Source organism: Melanerpes formicivorus, unplaced genomic scaffold (genome assembly GCF_026170545.1).
Source record: "Melanerpes formicivorus ecotype bairdi unplaced genomic scaffold, bMelFor1.0.p_v2 SCAF_3, whole genome shotgun sequence".
NCBI classification, from domain to species: Eukaryota; Metazoa; Chordata; class Aves; order Piciformes; family Picidae; genus Melanerpes; species Melanerpes formicivorus.
The window spans coordinates 14,265,995-14,287,500 of record NW_027142355.1 but is presented as its reverse complement, the minus strand read 5'-3'; the positions used below and the strand labels follow the sequence as shown (position 1 = coordinate 14,287,500).

At 40.1% G+C, this 21,506-nt stretch overlaps 1 protein-coding gene across 9 annotated transcripts in view; it reads right to left on the bottom strand.

Annotated features, from left to right (window-relative positions):
* The window catches only part of CCDC146 (coiled-coil domain containing 146), a 105,984-nt gene that overhangs the window by 64,292 nt on the left and 20,186 nt on the right, over positions 1-21,506 (bottom strand). For all 9 annotated transcript variants that reach the window (XR_010990947.1, XR_010990946.1, XR_010990945.1 and 6 more), the window contains exons 3-4: positions 9,244-9,326; positions 5,806-6,015 (exon numbers count right to left, since the gene is read on the bottom strand). Coding sequence is in view for 6 of the 9 variants with exons in the window: in XM_068167357.1 (XP_068023458.1) it covers positions 5,806-6,015; positions 9,244-9,326 (293 nt within the window). In the remaining 3 variants the exon portion in view is untranslated. The remainder of the gene's footprint in view (positions 1-5,805; positions 6,016-9,243; positions 9,327-21,506) is intronic.

The window sequence follows — 21,506 nt, the reverse complement described above, 5'->3', positions numbered from 1 at the left end:
CTTTAAAATACTTAGACATCAATCACAATGACAAACAAAATGGCTGCAGCTGGCATTCGGCATTTATAATTCCCATTGGTTTAGAGCCCTTCTGTGATGAGCGCATTTTTCAACATCATGTGGTTTTTATTATTATCATTACTATACCTATAACAATATACAGAATGAAAAGAAGATGAAACTCTTCAGTTTAAGTATTAATGTTTCCAAATGTTTCCCACATTGCTTTCTTTATTTTCATGAAGCTTTATGGCAGTACTGCCCATGAAAAGCTATGATGGATGCAGATATAAGGAGCTGCAAAAAAAAACAACCCACACTTGGAAAATTGGACCATTAATGAAAATACATTCCAGACTTTTCCCTGAGAGATGTCTACAGCTGCAAGCTGACCCAGAAATAAAAAAAAAAAAAAAAAGGCCAGAGAGATTAAGAAATATAGTGGTAGTTGTCAACAGAGTGCAGCTCCTCAGCTCACAAAATAGCCAAAATGTTGCTATCATTACGAATCCCATCACCAATTCCTTCAGCTGCTCTGATCTGTATAGCTGGCATTTCTGAGGAACCCATAGAAGGTGCTCAGCACCTCACAGCTAAATCTAGTGGCCACAAGTAGAAGATATCACAGCTGACAGGATGCCAGCATGAGGTTCCTGTAAGGCTCTTAGCTATAATTTGTACGTACTGGACAATGCAGTCACAAGACTAGTTGATAACTTTAACTCAATTTATTTTACTTATGGCTTGTAATTCTTTACAAGAAAAAGTAGACCAAAGCTTCACTCCTCACATTCTAATTACTAAGTGACTAATCCTGAAATAATTACAAGCATTGAAATAATTTTCCATACTTGCAATGCTTCTACAAGGACAAACTTGGTTTTGCAATCCTGACTTGGATTCAACAGTACTTCTGTGAATAGCCACTTTGCTACATGTGAAGGCTGTAGATTTGACCTAGACTTTAAAATAAAGTTGTTTTCCAGAATCAGACCTCTTTAACCTCACTAACTCTTGTGATAGATAATTATATTACAAAATAATTGCTTACTTTAAAATAGATAAATCAGATTCTATATTTATTATATATGTATTATTGTTGACACTATTACCTGACAAAAAAACCCCATAGCTTCTTTGTCTCACAAACCAAGACTCTGAGACTCATATGGCCATTAGAATGAAAAGTTTTTGTGCTATAATCTTTGCTGATCACATTCATCCTTTCCTTGTTCTTGTGCTAATCTGGTTGCCTATATCCTTATTTACTGAGGCTTGTTCAGTCCCAGTCATATGGTGAAAATTCATGGTTCAGAATGCAATTGTAGCATTTTTCCTTTTACTTTATTACACTTACCTAATAGTTTTTGAGGTGAAGAACATGCCAGAAGTCAGCTCTGATTCTCTCAGTAAAATCCTTCCAATTGCTGTGTAGACACACTAGCAACAAACCCAGCATAACCATGCAGCAGAACAGGAACATGAACATGAGCTTGAGGAGGCACATACCTACAGTTTCTCTCAGGCTGACTTCCTCCTCAGCCAATGTGCACTATTCAAGCTATGAGAAAAGTCGCAGAATTTCTGAAAACCTGCTGATATGGCAGGGCTGAAACCCATTCAAATTTACTCTTGGAGTGCTGACTGCTCATTGGAAGAGTAAAGGCCTTTGACACCGTCCCCTGTAGCAAACTCCTGGCCAAGCAGTCAGCCCGTGGCTTGGACAGCAGCACTCTGCACTGGGTTAGGAACTGGCTGGAAGGCCAAGCCCAGAGAGTGGCGGTGAATGGTGCCACATCCAGCTGGCAGCCAGTCACTAGTGGTGTCCCCCAGGGATCAGTGCTGGGCCCCATGCTCTTTAATATCTCTATTGATGATCTGGATGAGGGCATTGAGTCCATCATCAGTAAATTTGCTGACGACACCAAGCTGGGGGCAGGAATTGATCTGCTGGAGGGTAGAGAGGCTCTGCAGAGGGACCTCGACAGGCTGGACAGATGGGCAGAATCCAACGGCATGAGATTTAACACATCCAAGTGCCGGGTTCTGCACATTGGCCACAACAACCCCATGCAGTGCTACAGGCTGGGATCAGAGTGGCTGGAGAGCGGCCAGGGAGAGAGGGACCTGGGGGTACTGGTCGATGGTAGGCTGAACATGAGCCTGCAGTGTGCCCAGGTGGCCAAGAAGGCCAATGGCATCCTGGCCTGTATCAGGAACAGTGTGGCCAGCAGGAGCAGGGAGGTCATTCTGCCCCTGTACACTGCACTGGTTAGGACACACCTTGAGGACTGTGTCCAGTTCTGGGCCCCTCAGTTTAGGAAAGATGTTGACTTGCTGAAACGTGTCCAGAGAAGGGCAACAAAGCTGGTGAGGGGTTTGGAACACAAGTCCTAGGAGAAGAGGCTGAGGGGAGCTGGGGTTGCTTAGCCTGGAGAAAAGGAGGTTCAGGGGTGACCTTATTGATCTCTACCTGAAGGGAGGTTGTAGCCAGGTGGGGGTTGGTCTCTTCTCCCAGGCAACCAGCAGCAGAACAAGAGAACACAGTCTCAAGCTGCACCAGGGGAGGTTTAGGGTGGATATTAGGAAGAAGTTCTTCACAGAAAGAGTGATTGGCCATTGGAATGTGCTGCCCAGGGAGGTGGTGGAATCACCATCACTGGAGGTGTTTAGGAAGAGGCTGGATGGGGCACTTGGTGCCATGGTTTAGTTGATTAGATAGTGTTGGATGATCTCAAAGGTCTTTTCCAACCTGGTTAATTCTATTCTATTCTATTCTGTTCTGTTCTATTCTATTGAATTAGAATAGAAATATTTCCTTCAGTTGTTGCAAAAGCTATCTGACTGATCTGGGAAAAAATCATTTACAGAGGCAAGCAAACAGGAGATGAAATATGAAATATGAAAAAGAGCACAGAATACTAAGGGACTTTGTGACAAAATGCAACTTCGCTGATGTTATGGCATAACTACATGACTTGTCAAGAGAAAAAGTTTACTGCTGTCAGATTTGGATCTGAATGCCAAAGGGGTGCTCTTAGCTATCAGAGAATGTGAACTGAGGCAGGAAGTAAAGGAAACAGACTAGAGAGATGATTGAAAGAAAGAAAGGCTTATAGACACAGGGGAGCAGATCTGCTGAGGCTCTCACTTCCAGCTCAGTGGTTTTTCTCAGTAGACAAGATCCAAGACTTCTAAGAAAAGGATAAAGCAATAGATAAGACACACAGATATTGCCTTCAAAAGCTTTCCTCCTCCACGTTCCCCACCTGTTCTACCTAAGAAGGTGAATAAGCAACATGTTTGTTTTCAGACTAAACAACCACTAGTGAAAGCTCCCAAGAGAAGTTCCCTTGTAAGTGCCAAGCACAGCTGTGGCTGTATTAACACAGTTGAACAACAGGGGAAACTGTATTGCAGACAGATCAAGGGCCAAGAGAAGTTTGACCATGAGGATCTATCTTTCTGAGTGATGAAGGAAACCAAGAAGTTACCTAATAGCACACTTCTAATATCTTTGATGCAGCTTCCCCTCTGTAACACCAGCCATGCACACCAAGATTTTGGAAATTGCTTTATCACTTGTATGAAACCATCAGGCATACAGGTCCTCATTTTACATCAGTGTTCCTGTCAGACCACCTCCTACTCACAGCTCTATTCTGGACATTCATTTCCACTTTATTTCACAGGCACCAAACCCATCCCCTTCTTTACAAAGGTGTATTCACATGCAGTAGCTGTTTTGTTTTCATAGCTCATTTCTTGTGTCCCCACTAGTTTCACTTCCCACTCCCCACACAGATATGTGTTCTGCCAGTCCTGTTCATGCAGCACTACTCCCTGCCATTTCTCTAAAGCAGCATCTTCTCTCCCAATAAACAAATCCACAGAACCGTGTCCCATCCTCTTCACTCCACACCCACAACACACGTAAGACACAATGCTCCCACCAGGCAGTAAACAGATTCCAAACAAGGAACAATCCTCAGCTCTTCCGTTTAGAAAGTTGACAAATTGGGAGTGGAATAAAAAAGAGGTCTGCCAAACTATCCTGCAGATGTTCACTGTCTCATCCAATACAAGAACTACAAGGCACAAAATGAAGCTTGCGTGAGCCAGGTTCAAAAAAGAAAGAGGTGGCAGTTCTTGTGTAGTTAACCTGTGGAACTCATTGCCCAGGGTGTTGCAATGCCAGAAGTTTATTTGAGGAGGACACATGAAAGTTCAAGGAAGAGGGGTCAGCTGAGGATTCCTAAATACAGAGGACTGTATCTGACTCATGAAATCCCAGCATCACAAATGGCCGGAGGCCGCACTTGTGGGTGTTATTAGATACTGTGCCATGTGGACCTCTGATCAGACTGTACAGCTGGGTTTAATCTAATGCAATACAGAGAAGGAAACAGAGGAAGTTTCTTATTACAGTGAAAGAACACATCTCAAAGTATGACTGACCTAAAAAGTGCTTTTTTAATCTGCAAGATAAGATAGTAAACTCAAGTACAGAAATTAATGCAGGGTATGTGCTAGGGGAATTGAAACAATACCTAGAGTGTATTTGTGTCGGACAGAAACCACCTTTTGACTATAGCTTGAAAATACAGTATATTAAATGGCCTCTAAACATACAAAACCCCATCATACTTTTGAAAAGTAAGAAAAAAAATGAATCAGTTAAAATTATTCATAAGCTGTGAGGACAAACAGGTAAAAGCACGATATCTTGAAGAGCTCATTTCTGGACTGCTTGGAAATTGCAATAAATTCCGTATTTAACAATTATTTCAGGAAACTTCACGTTGCTTAGTTATCTCATAGCACATAATTTTTTCCAGATGCTTTCATGTTTCTTTATTTCTCCCACTCCCAATTTGCTTCCCTCTCAAGCTTCTTTCTCACTTAGAGCAAACATTTAGCTGCAAAAAAAAAAATAAAATCAAGAAATAACTGCCAGAAAAATCTGCTCTATGCAGTTTTTTCAGTGCCACTGCTCTCCATGGAGAAAATAGCTTTAACTGCTGAGATGCTGACATCAGATATTCGTATGACAGTATGAATTCTGTATGAATTTGTATGAATCAGTTATTTGTATGAACTACACTACAACTGGATTGAAAATAGGTAAAAATAGCAAGGACCCCACAAAAAGAAAATGTAAGTTCTTCTCTATAGGAGAATATTTTAAAAATACAATGCTTGTAATTTACTATAAAAGCTTTAACACACCACACTAATATATGCAGATAATTAAAATATATACAATAGCAACCTTTCTCTGGACTTTTCTCTTTTTACAGAAATGACAAATAGTCACTCCTTTCACAGCCAACTTTTAATTTTTTCTATCATAAGGATATAGAATGACTTCTCCTCCTTTAAATACCTGCCTAGAAAAACTTGACTACACTGTGCTTCTGATGTTAAAATAGCACTGGATCTATTGATGACATTTTTTCAGTAAAAACTCAGGCCTCTGAGACACTTTAATCATAGACATTAAAGATGTCCTAGACTAGAATTGTTTCCATACTTTTTTTTCTACCTAGACATTAATCATGCAATCTAGTAAAATTTAAACAGCATTTCAGAGGACACCATAGCATGGTCTAAAGTCAACACTTTGCACCAAATTTTGCACCAGGGTAATTTTATTCATCAGTGAAATGTTGCTGTCACTAGGGAAAGGTTTTGGCAATTTGTTTACCAAAAGCCATCAAAGCAACGTATCGCATAAGATAGAGATCAGATGATATTCTGTTACTAGCTAGCTAGATAAGCTATGACAAAACATGCATCACCTACCATTCGATCTGGAACTGAACCTCATACTCTCGGTCTTTAATGGCCTTGTATTCATTTTGGCAACCAAGAAGTTGTAGCCTTATTTGGGAAGCTTCACTGGAGGAGTCTTCAGGGAACTGTTCTGCTTTTTCCAGTTCATGTTGTTGCTGTTCCAGTTCTACACTAAGATTTTTGGCTTCCTGCAACAGCTGGATCTCAGATTCCTGTAAACTATATTAAATATAAAAACTTAGAAATAGGCAATGAGAAGCATAAGCTTTGCATTTACCTACCTGTAATATTTAATTCAAGGCTTTCAAGACGAACAGGAGGTTGGATCAGAGACCTCCTGAGGTCTGTTCAAACCTGAATTATCTTATGATGCTATGAGAACAGTGGAATCTGATATGAAGGTATTTTTCTCCACACCTGGAGCTGGAGTGAGCTCTCTCATCTAATAGTTACTCAGTCTAATATATGTTTAGCATTTTCTGGAACTAGTGAAGAGACAAGGAATATGTTTTATCCTATGAAGTGCTAAAGGCTTGATATGAATCAGCATGAGGACCAAATAACAGAGAGGTATCCACCAGAACAAGGCTCACTGTGGGCTCTAAGACTTTATAAGTTCTTTGTAAATACTGGGACACCTACAAGTGCTGAACTGCATGTAGCTACTGCTGCAGTGTTACCAGGACCTGAAGTAACTCACTTAATGACACACAAGTTATAAACAGACTTGTGGACCTCTGTGGAAGCTTACTATAAGGCTTGCTGCCAGGATCAGTTATCTGATCAGACTTACATAACCCAAGTCTAGCTTCACAGAAACAAATAGTGGGAGACTGATGCTCATAATATACTTAGACACCTACCTGGTGATAGCTAAACAACAGCTCTTAATACATTGATTATTATGGAAAAGCCTTGAAGGGACTTACAGTATGAAAACTCATAAATACTATACAACATATAAACCTGTTCTTGATACTACAGAAATCATTGTGACTTATTAAAACATTGTAACTTGTGTATAATGGCATGCTAAAATTAGCCACAAATGATGTAGAAGAATAAAGAACTCTATCTCTTGCCATTTATTAATTACAAACATCATGTAATTTAATATCTTTTAAAACAAAGGACCTTATAATCTCCAATAGTGAGGAACTCTACACACAAATTGTAGTTCAAAGATGACCTTTATGGCTTAGCAACAACATCAAAATTACCTATCATACTGAAGAACGGAGCTGAGATGGTAACTATCAAAACAAACAGCATACAACTGCAGCAGCATAGCTGAAACAATATAGCAGAAGTGTTGGGTTGTGTAACATTTCTACTTTGATAACCACTTCCTTTTGTTAAACAAGAATGCCAGGAAACCACTGACATCAACAGAAAATAGTGTGCCTTTATCACGAACCAGTAACTTCATGTGTGATGTACTTACAAATTAACTTTTGAAGGGAAAAGTAAACTGAGATCAAACTCAACTGCAATAAGCAAAAAAAATAAGTTATTGCTCCACTGAACTGTACTGCACATGTAAGGCTGGAGAAATAAAAATCCATAGAGTTGTGTTAATTGGAAAAGACCACTGCAGCAAAGAGTACACACACATACTGAGCCTGTCCTCAGGGCTCACTTGACAGTCAGTGGAGACAAACAGGCACTTACAGGTATCCATTAAAAGATATCCTCACTATTTCTTTCTACTGTCAGATAAGAGACTTCTGATACCTAGTTCAGATGTGCATGCCTACTGATGTTAGCAAGTGAATCCCACTTTTTATTCAGAGATTCATAGAATGGTTTAGCCTGGAAGGGACCTTAAATTTAGATCATCTAGTTACAACCCCCCTGCTGTGGGCAGGGACACCTTGCTCAAGGCTTCATCCAATCTGATGTCTGAGAAGTCCTTAAAATATGCAGGTTTTGGTAACGGATATTCCATGCTTTCTTCTAGCAGGAAGAACAATTTCTCTGTGGGAATCAGCCCTCTCTCATGTGTTAGCCTTATTCTGCTTCCACACATCTAAGAAAAGAATGTGACACCATTCTCCCTGATCCATTTTCACACTCCAGTGGGAGCCTTGGAAAGAATGAGAGATGGAATCTACCATCTCATGGTTTCACGCTTTTGGTGCATGGTGTTTACTGCAGTTTTGTGTGTGACAGAACAGACAGCTGAGTCCCGTTCTAAGGTCATTTTCCACTTACACACACAAAGGAAGTGTCTTTGCATAAAAGAATTTTCTATACGAAAGAATAAAAGATATAAATATACAGAATAAAACATGTAGCAATATACTTGTCATTTGTCCAACCAAAGGCTGGTTTCAAACTAATACCAGGTGAAAGTTAGTCAAGTTCAGAAGATACTGGAATTGAACAGTCGTGTGGTAGAAGCCTTCTCAAACAACTAATCCAGTCCCACATAATATGTTTAGTTCTGAGCATCATAAAAAATGCTTCCTGCATTTTCTGGGGACTTGAACTGATTTAGGAATGCTGTTTTTAATTTTGCTTCCCCAAAAATATTTGCTATGCAGTAATTTGAATAAAGTCAGTTGACTTTTTACAAAGCTGTATTCCAACTCCCCATTTTATTAAGTTGAAACAAGAAGATTTATCTAACCCCAAGAAAAATTGTGGGTTTAGGATTTTGGGAAACTCTTCTCAAATTCCTTTACATTGCTTGGCACTTGTTATTCAGGTTGCCAGGAGGCACACCAAAGCCTGGCATAACCCAAGTAAGCATCTTGAATTATTTTTGGAATCCTTAAATAAGGCTTTAGCTTCAGTGACAGAATAGACATGGTTCTCTTACAAGCAAAGTAGCGATAAAGGTTTTGATACAGGCTGCTATGGCAACTGGGCCAAACGCTGTTTATGTGGTGGATATTATGATACATATTACAGAATTATAACAGGAATATTCCTATTGATACTGATTTTACTGATAATTATAGGTATACCATAAGTAATCTCAAAGATCTTAGTCACAAATACTGATGTAGTATTGCAATGCTTGCAACAAGCCCGCTCTGTGCTGTGACACTGCTCATTCTTCCTCGCGAAAGGAGCCTTTAGCTTCTGCAGTTGCTCTCTACAATGTTAGCTCAGCAGATCAGAAGCTTTTCAGGTTACAATTCTGGCTACATGATCTTCAACTACTTATTTATTTAAGCTTCTGTATTGTCTGTTACAATTTATGCTTCCTTCCATTGTCATTATTATAATGTTTATATTAAAACCAAAGATGTTGTTCAAACAAGTGTTTAAATATCCCAAATTGCCTCAAACATTCCTATTAAATATTACTGCTTTTCAACTTTGTGTTCTTACTTTCTCTTTATGAACAATTACTGTAAAAAAGCTTAAATGAGCAGAAAAATTGCCTTCAATACATAATGCTCTGGCTACTTAAAGTTTAAAAAAGAATTATTATACCTTATCACAGTCTTGTGCAGCAGGGTGTACTTTTCTTTCAGCTCAGTTGCTCTGGTGCCTGTGATTTTTCCAGCAGAAAATAGCTATGGATGGAAAACAGACAGTTATGAAATCTGCCTAGCACTAATATTTTCATCCTGGTGCAACTTTTTGTAACTATAATTGGCAGCCTTATTGTTTATACAGTCTTTGGTGACAAACCAAATTAAATACACAACAAAATCAAGTACATAGATAAAAAAAAGCTCTTTTACATCATAAATCAATGTATGAACACACAGAATGCGTCTGTCATAACTACAGTGCTGCCCACACCACCATTTCTTCTCTGATTTTCTGTCTCCATGAACATTTTGTGATAATTCTGCCATGACTTTGGACTCAGGCTCTAAGTCACCTGTGTTCCACACTGCTTAATTGGTTCAGTTTTGGTATGTAGCAGGTGGCGTGCACAGCCAATATGCTTGTAAAAAGGAGGAGCTGGGCTCATCTGGCATCATCGGCAGGCCATAGAACTCACTGCTTTCATGTCTGTGCAGACCTTCAGCAAACATCAAACTGCTCTGCATATTTAGTACTGCACAACCTATATGTATGAGCTGCACACCCATCTCTTAAGTAACCCTTTAGGTGTCTTGAAGGCAGAATCTTGGAAAGGGTTTGAGTTGCAAGGCACCTCAAAGTTCATCCAGTTCCAACATCCCTGCCATGGGCAGGGACACATTCCACTATACCAGGTTGCTCAAAGCCTCATCCAGCCTGGCCTTGAACACCTCCAGGGAGGGGACATCCATGACCTTTCTGGGCAACCTGTTCCAGTGTCTCACCACTCTCACTGGAAAGAATTTCTTCCTAATCTCCAGTCTAAATCTCCCCTCCTCAAGCTTCAATCCATTCCCTGTCATCCTCGCAGTACAAGTCAAAAGTCCCTCCACAGCTCTCCTGTAGCCCCCTTCAGGTACTGCAAGGCTGCTCTAAGGTCTCCCTGGAACCTTCTCTTCCCCAGGCTAAATAGCCCCATCTCTCTCATCCTGTCCCCACAGCAGAAGTTCTCCAGCCATCTGATTATCTTCATGGCCTCCTCTTGACCCACTCCAACAGTTCCACATCCTCCTTGTGCTGGGGGCACCAGAACTGGATGGTGTGGTCTCACCAGAGCAGAGGGGTAGAATCCCCACATGGCTGCCTCTTGGACTGTCAGTGGCCATTGCTGGCTTACGGGGAGTTCATTATCAGCTGACACCCCCAAGTCCTTCTCCTCCAGGCTGCACTTGAGCCACTTCTCACCCAGCCTGTATTTGTGCTTGGGATTGCCCTGATCCAGGTGCAGGGCTTTGCATTTGGCCTTGTTGAACTTCATGAGGTTGGCTTGTGCCCACCTCTGCAGGCTGTCCAAGTTCCTCTGAATGGATTCCTTTCCTCCAGTGTGTCAAATGCACCACACAGCTTGGTATCATCAGCAAACTTGCTGAAGGTGCCTCAGTGCCACTCTCTATGTTACTGACAAAGATGTTAAACAGCACTGGTCCCAGTACCAACTCCCAATTGGGGGTACCCCCTAAGACCTTAATTTGGGCCAATGACTCAATCCTTTTCCATATAAATAGGAAATCAAACTAGGAGCCAGATTTTACCACTGGAAAATATCACAGCAGCAATACGATATCTTGGTTACAGGTAAGGAGAACCAGGTTAAATCCAAGTTAAAAAAAATAAGGTGATCTGCCTCTGTAAAAGTGCATAGCTCGCCTTTTATTGCAGCAAGTCAAATCTGCACCTTCTAAGAGAACTCGCCAAGAAATGTGATGGTGCAGATGTCCTGAAATAACAAATGAAGTTACTGCAGCGCCAGGAAAATCCCAGAAGTTGTACTTCAGCCTTTATGTTTAACAAGAACTCCAAGAAGAGGCCTTTTCCTAAGCTAAGGACCATTTAAGAAAGTCATCTGTGGGCTATTTTGTAGGTGCTTGTTTCTTAAATATATCCAGGAGAAAGTGTCCAGAACTAGTCCCATAGTCAAGAATCAGAACCCAAGCTAATATGCCAAAGGAAGTCTACATTTTGTTGGTAACTGTTTGATTTAAATATTTTTTTAAGATCCAGTGCAAATATTTCATGGTAGCAAAGACAACCTTTGCTGTCTGAGGCCCTGAGAAAAGGAAAGGAAATCTGCCTTTCATTTGTTTGCATGAGATTAAAGATAAGAAGCTCTCATGTTTATTTTGGCATCCCCTATGATACAAAGACACCATTCACTGAAGTTCACAATAATAAATAGCTCTTCTGTGAGAATGAAAATACCTCCCTATCTCAACCCATCTATGACTTATATGGAAGTATCATTGTCCTGTTTGAGTCGTACATAACTAATGTCCTTTCTCCGTACTCCGCTGGTCTGTACCTGCGAGTGCCTGCTTGTCTTACTGCAGATCTATGCTACATTTGACAATGTTTCTGCAAAAAGAAACTTCCTTGTCCTTGAGGCTATGTCTTTTCCTTTATATCCATAAACTTTTTACACCTTTTACACTTAATTTCTCAGTGGAGTTCAGAGTGAAGTTCTCTACGCCAACAAGGCTGGTCCTACACCAAGTGAAGAAACAAATCTTTGAGGCCTACATAAGGCAGACTGTATGGATAGCATATCAGCATGTCAAAGGGAGGTCGATGTCTGTGAAAAGTATCATCACCATATAGTTCCCATTACCACAACTTTATCTGGAGAGTTATCAGAGAGTCAGTGCTGGGCTACTCTAATCCCAGGATTTGTTATTATAGACCAGCACACGGATTTTCTCCAAGATTCTTGGGAATGCAGAAAGGAACGAGGTCACCACTCGAGGGGAAGAAACAGTCAGTTGTGAAAGAAGGCAGGCTAAGCATGAGCCTGCTGTAGAAAAAAAAAGGTGCTATTTGTGGGGATAAAACCAGGCAAGGGTTAATGCCTCTGATACATAGATATCTACTGCTTTCAAGGCTGCCTGTCCCACAGGTGTGAGAGCAGGTGATGTGTATGTGAAATGAACCTCACTCAGAAGCTATGTTAGCTGAATCAATGGATGCTCCCGGAAATCCACTGAGCCCCTAAAGGGAGGCTAGCAATTGTTTTCCTGACTTTTTTATCAAGCAGATGACCAGCAAATCTCCAATGCCTGAACACACTGCCAATTGATAACAAAAAATTAGAGATAGGGCTGGAACTATAGCTGTGCACAGTCAGCAGAAAATGAGTAATTTTTTTTAAAAAAGATCTGAAAAAGGAGTAGGGGTCACCTCTCTTTAGAGCCACCATTCAGCGAACAGTATAAAGGGTAGAGCCTGCCTTGTTTGCCATCAGGGGGCTGAGAAGAGTTTTCTAACTGGAATGACTTTGATTCCTACTGATATCTAGAATGGAATTAGAGCAAAGAAATTGATTGTACCTCTGTCTTCTGAAAAGGCTGTTCACAGTCCTGAAGCAAACCACCTCTTGTGGCCATGGACATCCTCCAGCTTGATGGCAAATTACAGTAACTCTAATAACAACCTTTCCTGTATAGTTTCTTCTCAGAACATTTTACACTTCATTCCATTGCACATTTGGCCTTCTTGGCTTGTAATCACAGACTTTGCCTATCCCTTATACGTGGCAATATCCTTCTGCCTCTGACATTCCACTCCAGGTCAATGCTGTGTATATTTTTGTTTACAAGGACAAACATCTTATGGTCAAGAACAATATCAGCTACTAAGTTTCAGGGTAGCTGTCAAAACAGCATTTGAAATATTGTAATCTAAGGACAACAATCAGACTATCTTATTTTTGTACATGTTTTACTTAATAACTAGTAGATATAATAGGTACAAAGTAATACTATGTTCATAATGTCCATTCTAAATGGCACATACAGAGGTCTGCACAACAATGTTTTAAAATGCAGCACAATCATAGAATGGAAGGGATATCCAAAGGTCATTTAGTCCAACACAATACAAGTTAATTTAAAAAAGTCTACTTGGAATTGATTAAATTAATACTCCCTTCCCTGATGTTCTTCACCTCATCCAGAATAAATCTGATTTTGCAGGCAAATGATACATTTGAGTGACAGAAGCCTGTATGGAAGGAAGTGTCTTGTACAAAGTACCTAACACCTCAGGCTTTCAGAAGAGAAGTTCTTGCCAGAGAGCACTAACATCATGTGTACAGGTCAGAGTCCCCAGATTCCTGTGAAATCTAGAACCATGAGTCTTGCAAAGATTAAAAACCAAACAAAACCAACTAAAAATCTTAAACCAGCCAATTTTTAAAATGCAAAGCAATTTGATTAATTCCTAATAATTGTAGCATGAAAATTTAATGCAAAAAACCCCAGAAAATATTTCTACCTTTATTACTATTTGTAAAAATACTTTTGAATATGCACTGGGTTAAGTCAAAAAACACTCTGCTTTGGCAGCAGTGACTGCCTCCAGATTTCAACCTTAGGGAAGTAAGGTTCCAAGTCAGTTCAAAAAAAGTCATTACTTAAAAGTATGCAAATAAAACAAGCAATGAAAAAACAGCCAGCAGTATTTATTTATGTGCACACACAAACATGGCATTTCTAAGTTATGGTTTATGGCCATTTTCTTCTACTCTGTTGGATGGTCCATCTTTCTATTAAAAACAAACAAACAAACAAAGCTGTGTACAGGACTAATATCCCAAGGTTTGAAAATATGTTCCTTCTATTTCACTCCTCCCTTTCCCTTCCAAGACAGACTCAGATTTCAGTTTATTGCTTGGAAGCTCTCACATTGCTGAACTAAGTTTAATACCACTTCTCTGTAGTTCCATTAATTGTGTTGCTATATTGAAAAGGAAAAGAACAAGTGAGAAGGGAGGGGGGAGGGAGAGGGCCAGAAAGCAGCTTGTGAATGGCAACTGAGGATGGGTTTTTTTAAGTCCGGTGGTAACCATAAATGTCTTGGAAAGCACTGAGAGCACTTTGTCATACTGGTAGTCTTAAATCTAGTCTGGACTATAGACAGAGAAACAGTATTAAACTGCTGAGTCTTCCCGTCTCTTTCTGTACCACTTGCATTTAAATACGTTTAGCTTTTCTCAGCTTTTCTTTCTCATGATACAATGAGATGGGCTCCCATACCTTTAATGCACTTAAAACAGATAAATCATCTGGGTAGGCTAAAACAGACTTTTCTTATCTACATGGAGAATTATTGGAAAGTTGGATGAAGAATTGGCTGCTAACAGAGCGTTGCCTGGCAACTTTCTGTTTTCCTTTTCCCCATACTCCCATCAGTGTAATGGCATAAAAAGTATACATGGAAGAAGGTATCTTATTATTTGATTTAGTTCTATTGCTCCCTTTTAATTTAAAATTTCTGTTATGTTTATTTTACCCTATTAAGTAACCCTTTCTTTTACTTTACACTTACCTTTAACTGATTAACATGAGTGCAACTTTCTAACCTTGGTACATTTTTTCATGTTACCTCACTATTTGGAGCCTGGCTCTTCTACCAGTAAAATAGAATATAACAGACCCAAACCAAACCCCTAACTGAATTCCAAACTAAACTGTTTCCTTCAAACAGTGAAAATCCCATGAAGTAAAGCATTAGGTACTCCTGTATTATGACAAAGACTGTGGAGGAAGATTCTGCTGAAAAGTGGAAAGGGAAGAGCAAATTTTTCTAGGTGGATTTTGTTGGCTCTGGGCAGGAACCTTTTAAGTACAGGAATCCATGAGAAATCCAGAGAATGCTTACACTCCAATAGCTGCTCTGTACAGCTGTGCAACTCTTCCCTATACACATAAAAGTAGTAAGCTCTTATTTGCTTGCTACCAACACTTCCCCATCAGAGCTGTCTTCAAAAGTCTCTCAAAGACAATTCCAAGAAGATGTGAGCATAATATGAGGATATACGTAATGTGATGGAGGTCTTGTATAACCTTCCAGCCTGACTTCAGGTCCACTAGCCCCTAGATGTAGGGCCACAGTAGCTTCTTCAAGGCTGGAAGGTGAGACGTTGGTAAGAAAATGTCAGAACATGAATGAGAATTAAACCCACAAAAGGGAGAGGACTCACTTGCTAGACAAGGTACTCTTCCACATGAGCACAACTAAGGAAATCTGGCCCTAACTTCTCACTCACCCATTAAACACAGTAGGCTTTTATTCTCAATCTTAACAGATTGCATTCAGTCTTTTCTGACAGTCAGCTCGAAGCAATACAATCATCTGGAATTTCAAAACAAGTTTTCTGTAACTCAAGTGTGATATAAATAAGAATTCTGACATTTCCTGTTTGAATTTCAAGGCTTTTAAAGCTTCTTTTGGACTCTCCAGAAATGAACAAAACTAAGCCAGATTTTAAACTTTAAAAGATCTGAATGTTGATCTAATTTTAACTTCCCACACTACGGATAAAAAGCAACAAGAAATGGAAGGTAAATATAGCCACTATCAAGAAATTACTGACTGACAACAATTACTCATTATGCAAGTGAAACACTTGAAGGCTTCTTAGGAAAGACTCAATTTCAACAGTCTCTAAAATCTCTGCATTTCAGAGAAATGCTGCAGCTAACACGTGTTTCTAGTTAAGTTCCCAAAATAAGTAAAAAGTATTCTAAGCTCCAAAGAACAATACTTTCCACCTCTCATTCTAAACTGCAGGTTTTACAATGATAATGAGACGTTGTGACTATACTTTATGTTGTTTTGCACAGAATAGCCAACATTTTCTAGTATTTGTTTCAAACACCTGAAAGGGTTTGTGAAACAACTTAACTGCCTTATATCAGGAGGAAACAGACAAATCTCAAGAGATTAATACATTTTATAGTGTGTATACACTAGGGATTTCAGGACAGTATTAGCCACATGGCAGATGGCTCTTCTGGCCAGTCTTCTATGTGAGGTTTGGAATTTTTTCTCTCTATTTTTCATTAGAAGAGCTTTTTTAACCTTTTTTAAAAAATATATTTAAATGTTTAAACATTCAGGGAAGAGAAAGGGTAAGGGCTCATCTTTGAACAGAACGGTCTGTATCTGTCAAAATCCTCACTGAATCCACACCATTTGTTTACTTGCCACTTGGCTGAGGTGGTTTTAGTCTGGGGAAAAGGCAATCCCATCTCCCTTCCAATAACCCCATTTTCAGGAGTTATTTCTAAATTGCTGAGGGGCAACAGGTATAAGTATGCTGAACCCATACTATAATTCTTACATATTGCTGGCTATAAGTCTATTCCATTCTTTAGACGAGGTGAGCTAGGGATATCTGCTGGTGTTTGACTTGCCTGTGCCTGACACCTCCAAACTAGCTGGACAAAACTTGGACCCATGATAATACACTAAGGGAACTGAAACTTTTCTCCTATGTTCAGCCCATTGCTCAGAGCAAGTTCATAACTGAGCTTGCACTTATGACAGAAGAGTACAGAACTGGAATGGAAAACAATGAGCATCTCCTTCAGGTCTTCAGAATCACCCTTGCCATCAACTAGAACTGATATGCTACCAATACAATCATCATGCTAATGTGGCTTTAAAATGGCCAAATGTAATAGTTTATATTGTTCTCAGTTTCCAAGAAGTTCTATAATATCTCATTACTTCTGAAGATTGTGACTTGGCTACTCCAAGATGAGGAACCCAAAAATGAAGGAAAACCATTAAGTCTATAGAGGTAGTATTTGTAACCTCTGAGAAAATAGGTTTCTCTTAAAAAAAAAACAACAAACAAAACAAGAAAAGTACTGGTCCTGCTGACAGAGAATTTAATGGTCATAAGGACTTCTGTGAGACTTTCATCCGATTCCCTGAACAATACATAGGATATAGGACAATTTTTGCCATCTTTACCACTTTTGCTACAGGCCTCGAAGTATGCACTTCATCTTCAGAATGCCTGCAAATTTTCAGCAAAAAAATTACTCACATGTAATATAAAAGAGGAGGAGATTTGGAAAAAACAAGGCTGGAAGGAAACTCTGGATACTATTTAGTCTGACTTCCACCTCCAAATAGGGATGACTTCAAAGTAAGACCAGGTTATCTCAGGGCCTGTCAAACTCTGAATATGGATCCAGTGGCTGAATAAGTATTGCACCAAAACAAGACATTGGCTTGTTCTGAAGCACACTGAGTCTAAACACTGACTAGCTTACTTTGCTTCACTCACTTACTTCTTTCAAACCATGCAGTTCAAGATAAAAGTATTGCCTTTAGAATTTAGGAAGCACAAGGATGACAAAGAGATGCCAGAAGATAATAATTAAGCCAGTATATTTAAGATTCTGATCCCTTTTAATAACAAAATTTAACTCAATAAATCACTTCAGACTGCTTTCCAGCATTTATAAGAAATAACAAACACCCTCAGTGAGGCTTTTACTGGCCTTTGAGAATAGAGGGGGCCAATGACAACTAACTAGCTTAGACCAAGCACCAGATGTTTAGATGACCTAAACTCTTTTTTTCACTGTGCTGCATCACAATTTATACATACCCAGTAAATATCATAACATCATTTTTATTCTGTCATCTATACCACTTCTTGGTGGTATAGATGGTTCAAGGGATGGTGGCAGCAGTGGAACTTTGGGTTCTTTGATCAAGGGGCAACTTTTACCTGCTGGACCAAGATGGGCTGAGTCTGTCTAGAAAGGGAAAGAGGACTCTAGCACTAGAGTTAGCAGGGCTCATTGAGAGGGCTTTAAACTAGGTTTGAAGGGGGTGGGTGATGAAACTAGTCATTCCGGAGAGGAGAGAGAAGGACATAAACTAGAGTAAGTGCAGAAATCAGCAGCCCAGCTGAAGTGCACCAATGCACACAGTATAGGTAACAAACAAGAGGAACCGGAAGTCTTGGTTCACCAGGAAATCTATGATGTAGTTGCCATTACAGAAACATGGTGGGATGATTCACATGACTGGAGTACTGCACTGGATGGTTACAAGCTCTTTAGGTGAGACAGCTGAGGGAGAAGAGGAAGAGGGGTGGCCCTGTATATTAGGGAATCTCTTGATGCCACAGAACTCGAGGTAGAGGATGAAAGGACTGAGTGCCTGTGAGTTAACCCCAGAGGGAAGGCTAACAAAACTGGTTTCATTGCAGCAGGTCTGCAGGAATCAAAAAGGAATTTTGCCAAAAAGACAGAGCAGGGAGAGGCTTCTGCATTTGGTATGTCATTGTTCTTAGAGTATACTCTGCTTTATTTCCTCCGTAGACTTGGCCAACCACAGCATCTTCTGTGGCTATAGATAAAGGAAATACTAAGCAGTACATTCCAGGTTTTGGGCAAGCAGGTCTTTAGCTGTCATGGAGAAACAGAATGAATAGGAACTTAGCTCCTGGATGTCTTCTTTACAAATATGGTCTTCACCTTAACAGACACAGTGATATTCTTTGCCCAATGACCATGTGAATTTTGTAATCCATATTACATTTACAATTGCTTATACAAACATGTGGTCTGCTAATGACATGCTCTGTGTCAGTATCACCTTTCTGCCTGTCGCCAGATTTCATAACTAAAGCAAAGATCAATTTAAACAGATAGAACAAGTAGTAGGTGGATTCTCTATGTCATCTGTACCTCAATCAGCAATACCAACAAGTAAAATCAAATGGCATAGGACTGCCTTTGCATACTTTGATGTGTTCTCACAGACACAAGGAAGATGAAAGCAGTCCAGTGGACAATATTAAGACTGCTTGCATGAAGAACGACTAGTGAATTGAATAAAGAAAAGCAATTACTGAAAAAGAATCCTAAATCATAATTGGTTTCTCGTATGAACTTGTAGTATGTATTCCATATTATGGGAAATCCTGAAAATAACATGTCACGGCATCACTGAATCTTAACACAACCCAACTCTGCCACCAAAGGGGTTTCTATGAATGAGCCCAGATGTGGTTCAGGTTTGTTCATCCCTATAACTCAGGCTGCTTTGGATGCTTTGCAGAAGCTCTTCTGCAGATGTTAATCCCCAGCATGAAGCCAGAAATCAAACAGATGGCAAGCTGTCATCTTTTAAATAGCCACAGTCACTAGATAAATTAATATCTGCCTACAGCCTTAACTTTGCTGTTTTCTATTTGACCTACATTCCACTATCTGGCAGGAAGAAACCACCCTTTGCTCTGAAAAATCATGGGAATTGTCCATGCTGCTTTTGATAATCTTTGAATAAACAGTCCTCAGACAAGTCTCTTAAACCAAAACATTTTACTACTTTAACCTTGCAGCTATGGGTACTTTTGGAAACACCACTGAAATCTTTGTTAGTATGGTAAGCTCTCAGTTATTTACTTCATCTTTAGGAAGGTATGTCCGTAAGATCCCTCCGCAGAAGGAAAGATATATTCCTAAAAAGAATAAAAGAGATTAAAAGCTACATGAAAATGACCTTTAACCAAATAAAGGTGCTTGGTAGAAAATTCTCACTTGTGGACATCAGCTGTTACTCTGTTAGATCCTTTCACAGTTGACAGATTGGCTTTTGGGCTTTGTGATTGCTTAACTATTTTAAAGTACTACATAGAACACTCTAGGGATCTAGAAAAGCCCCATCTGGGAAGAAACTTTGTTTATAAACAAACTGTAGTTCTCAGTTTTGATCTGGTCCAGTATATTTGTCTATTACTTAAGCTGCATCAGCATCTAACAGTTATATATTGCCTAGTGCCCTTTCTAAAGGCAAAGACTTGTGGAAAACTCAGTTTTGAAAGTTTGCTTCATTTATCCCAAGGGAGATAAGAGGCATGAAACACTGCAAAAAGCTGTGACATACCATTCTGAGTGCCCAAAGGAAGAAAAGAGACCTGACAAATTGCTGGGAGTGAATGTTCCCTGACAGACAGGAGAAAAGACCAGTCCTCAAGACTTCTCCAGGTATGAGAAGCACACAGACATCTGGCCTCCAGAGAAATGTGTCTTTCAGGCCCTAAACAGTCTGCTGATAACCTAACAGCAGAACAGACTAATAAAATAGCAGAGCATCACAAGATGACAGAAATCTCATTCAAAGGAGGAAGTAAATATCCCAAACCAAAGGTATATAAAGGACCAAAGAATGAATGTTTCTGAACAAAGCTGTTTGAAAAGCTCACATACCTCACATTACCTCAGGTTACTATCTGAATTTTCTTTTCTTTGACATTCAGCATTGCTAGAAATGTCTGCCCTTTTTGAAGTTAGTGAGTTCTAGTGATACTCTTGGCTTTCAATGCAGCATAATCATACGCAAAGCAGTCATAAACAATACTTGATATGTATTCAAAACATTACAAGGCAACTCATAAGATGTGGTCCACCAAGAATAATTATTAATTACAGAATCACAGAAGGCAGGAGTTGGAAGGGACCTCTGACCTCTGGAGGTCATCTAGTCCAACTCCCCTGCTAAGACAGGTACACCTACATTTGGCTGCACAAGAACATGCCAAGGCAGGTTTTGAAAGCCTCCAGAGAAGAAGACTCCACAACCACACTGAGCAGCCTGTTCCAGTGCTCTGTCACATTCAAAGTAAAGATTTTCTTCAAGTTCAAGTGAAAGCTCCTCTGGTTTAGTTTGTACCTGTTACTTCTTGTCCTATCACGGGCCACCATTGAGAAGAGTCCACCCCCATCCTTATGACCTTCACTCTTTATATATTTATATACATTTATAAGATCCCTTCTCAATCTTCTTTTTTTTTCAGGCTAAAGTGCCCCAGGCCCCTCAGTCTCTACTCTCAAGCCCCCTAATCACCCTCATGGTCCTCCTTTGGACTCTTGAACTGCGGAGCCCAAAAGTGGACATAATACTCCAGATATGGCCTCACCAGGGCAGAGTAGAGGGGGAGGAAAACCTCCCTTGATCTGCTGGTCACACTCTTAATGCACCCCAGAAGAGCACTGTCATTCTTCGTCATCAGGGCACATTGCTGGCTCATGGTGAACTTGTTCACCAGCACTCCCAGTTCCTATTCCACAGAGCTGCTTTCCAGCAGGTCAACCCCAAACCTGTACTGTTCATCCCCAGGTGCAGGAGCCTACAATCGTCCTTGCTGAACTTCATGCGGTTCACCTCTGCCCAACTCTCCAGCCTGCCCATGTGTCACTGAATAGCAGCATAGCCTTCTGGTGTGGCAGCCACTCCTCCCAGTTCTGTATAATCAGCAAACTTGCAGAGAGCACACTCCGTTCCTTCATCTAGGTCAGTGATGAATGTTGAGCAAGGCTGGACCCAGCACTGAGCCTTGGGGAACACCGCTAGCC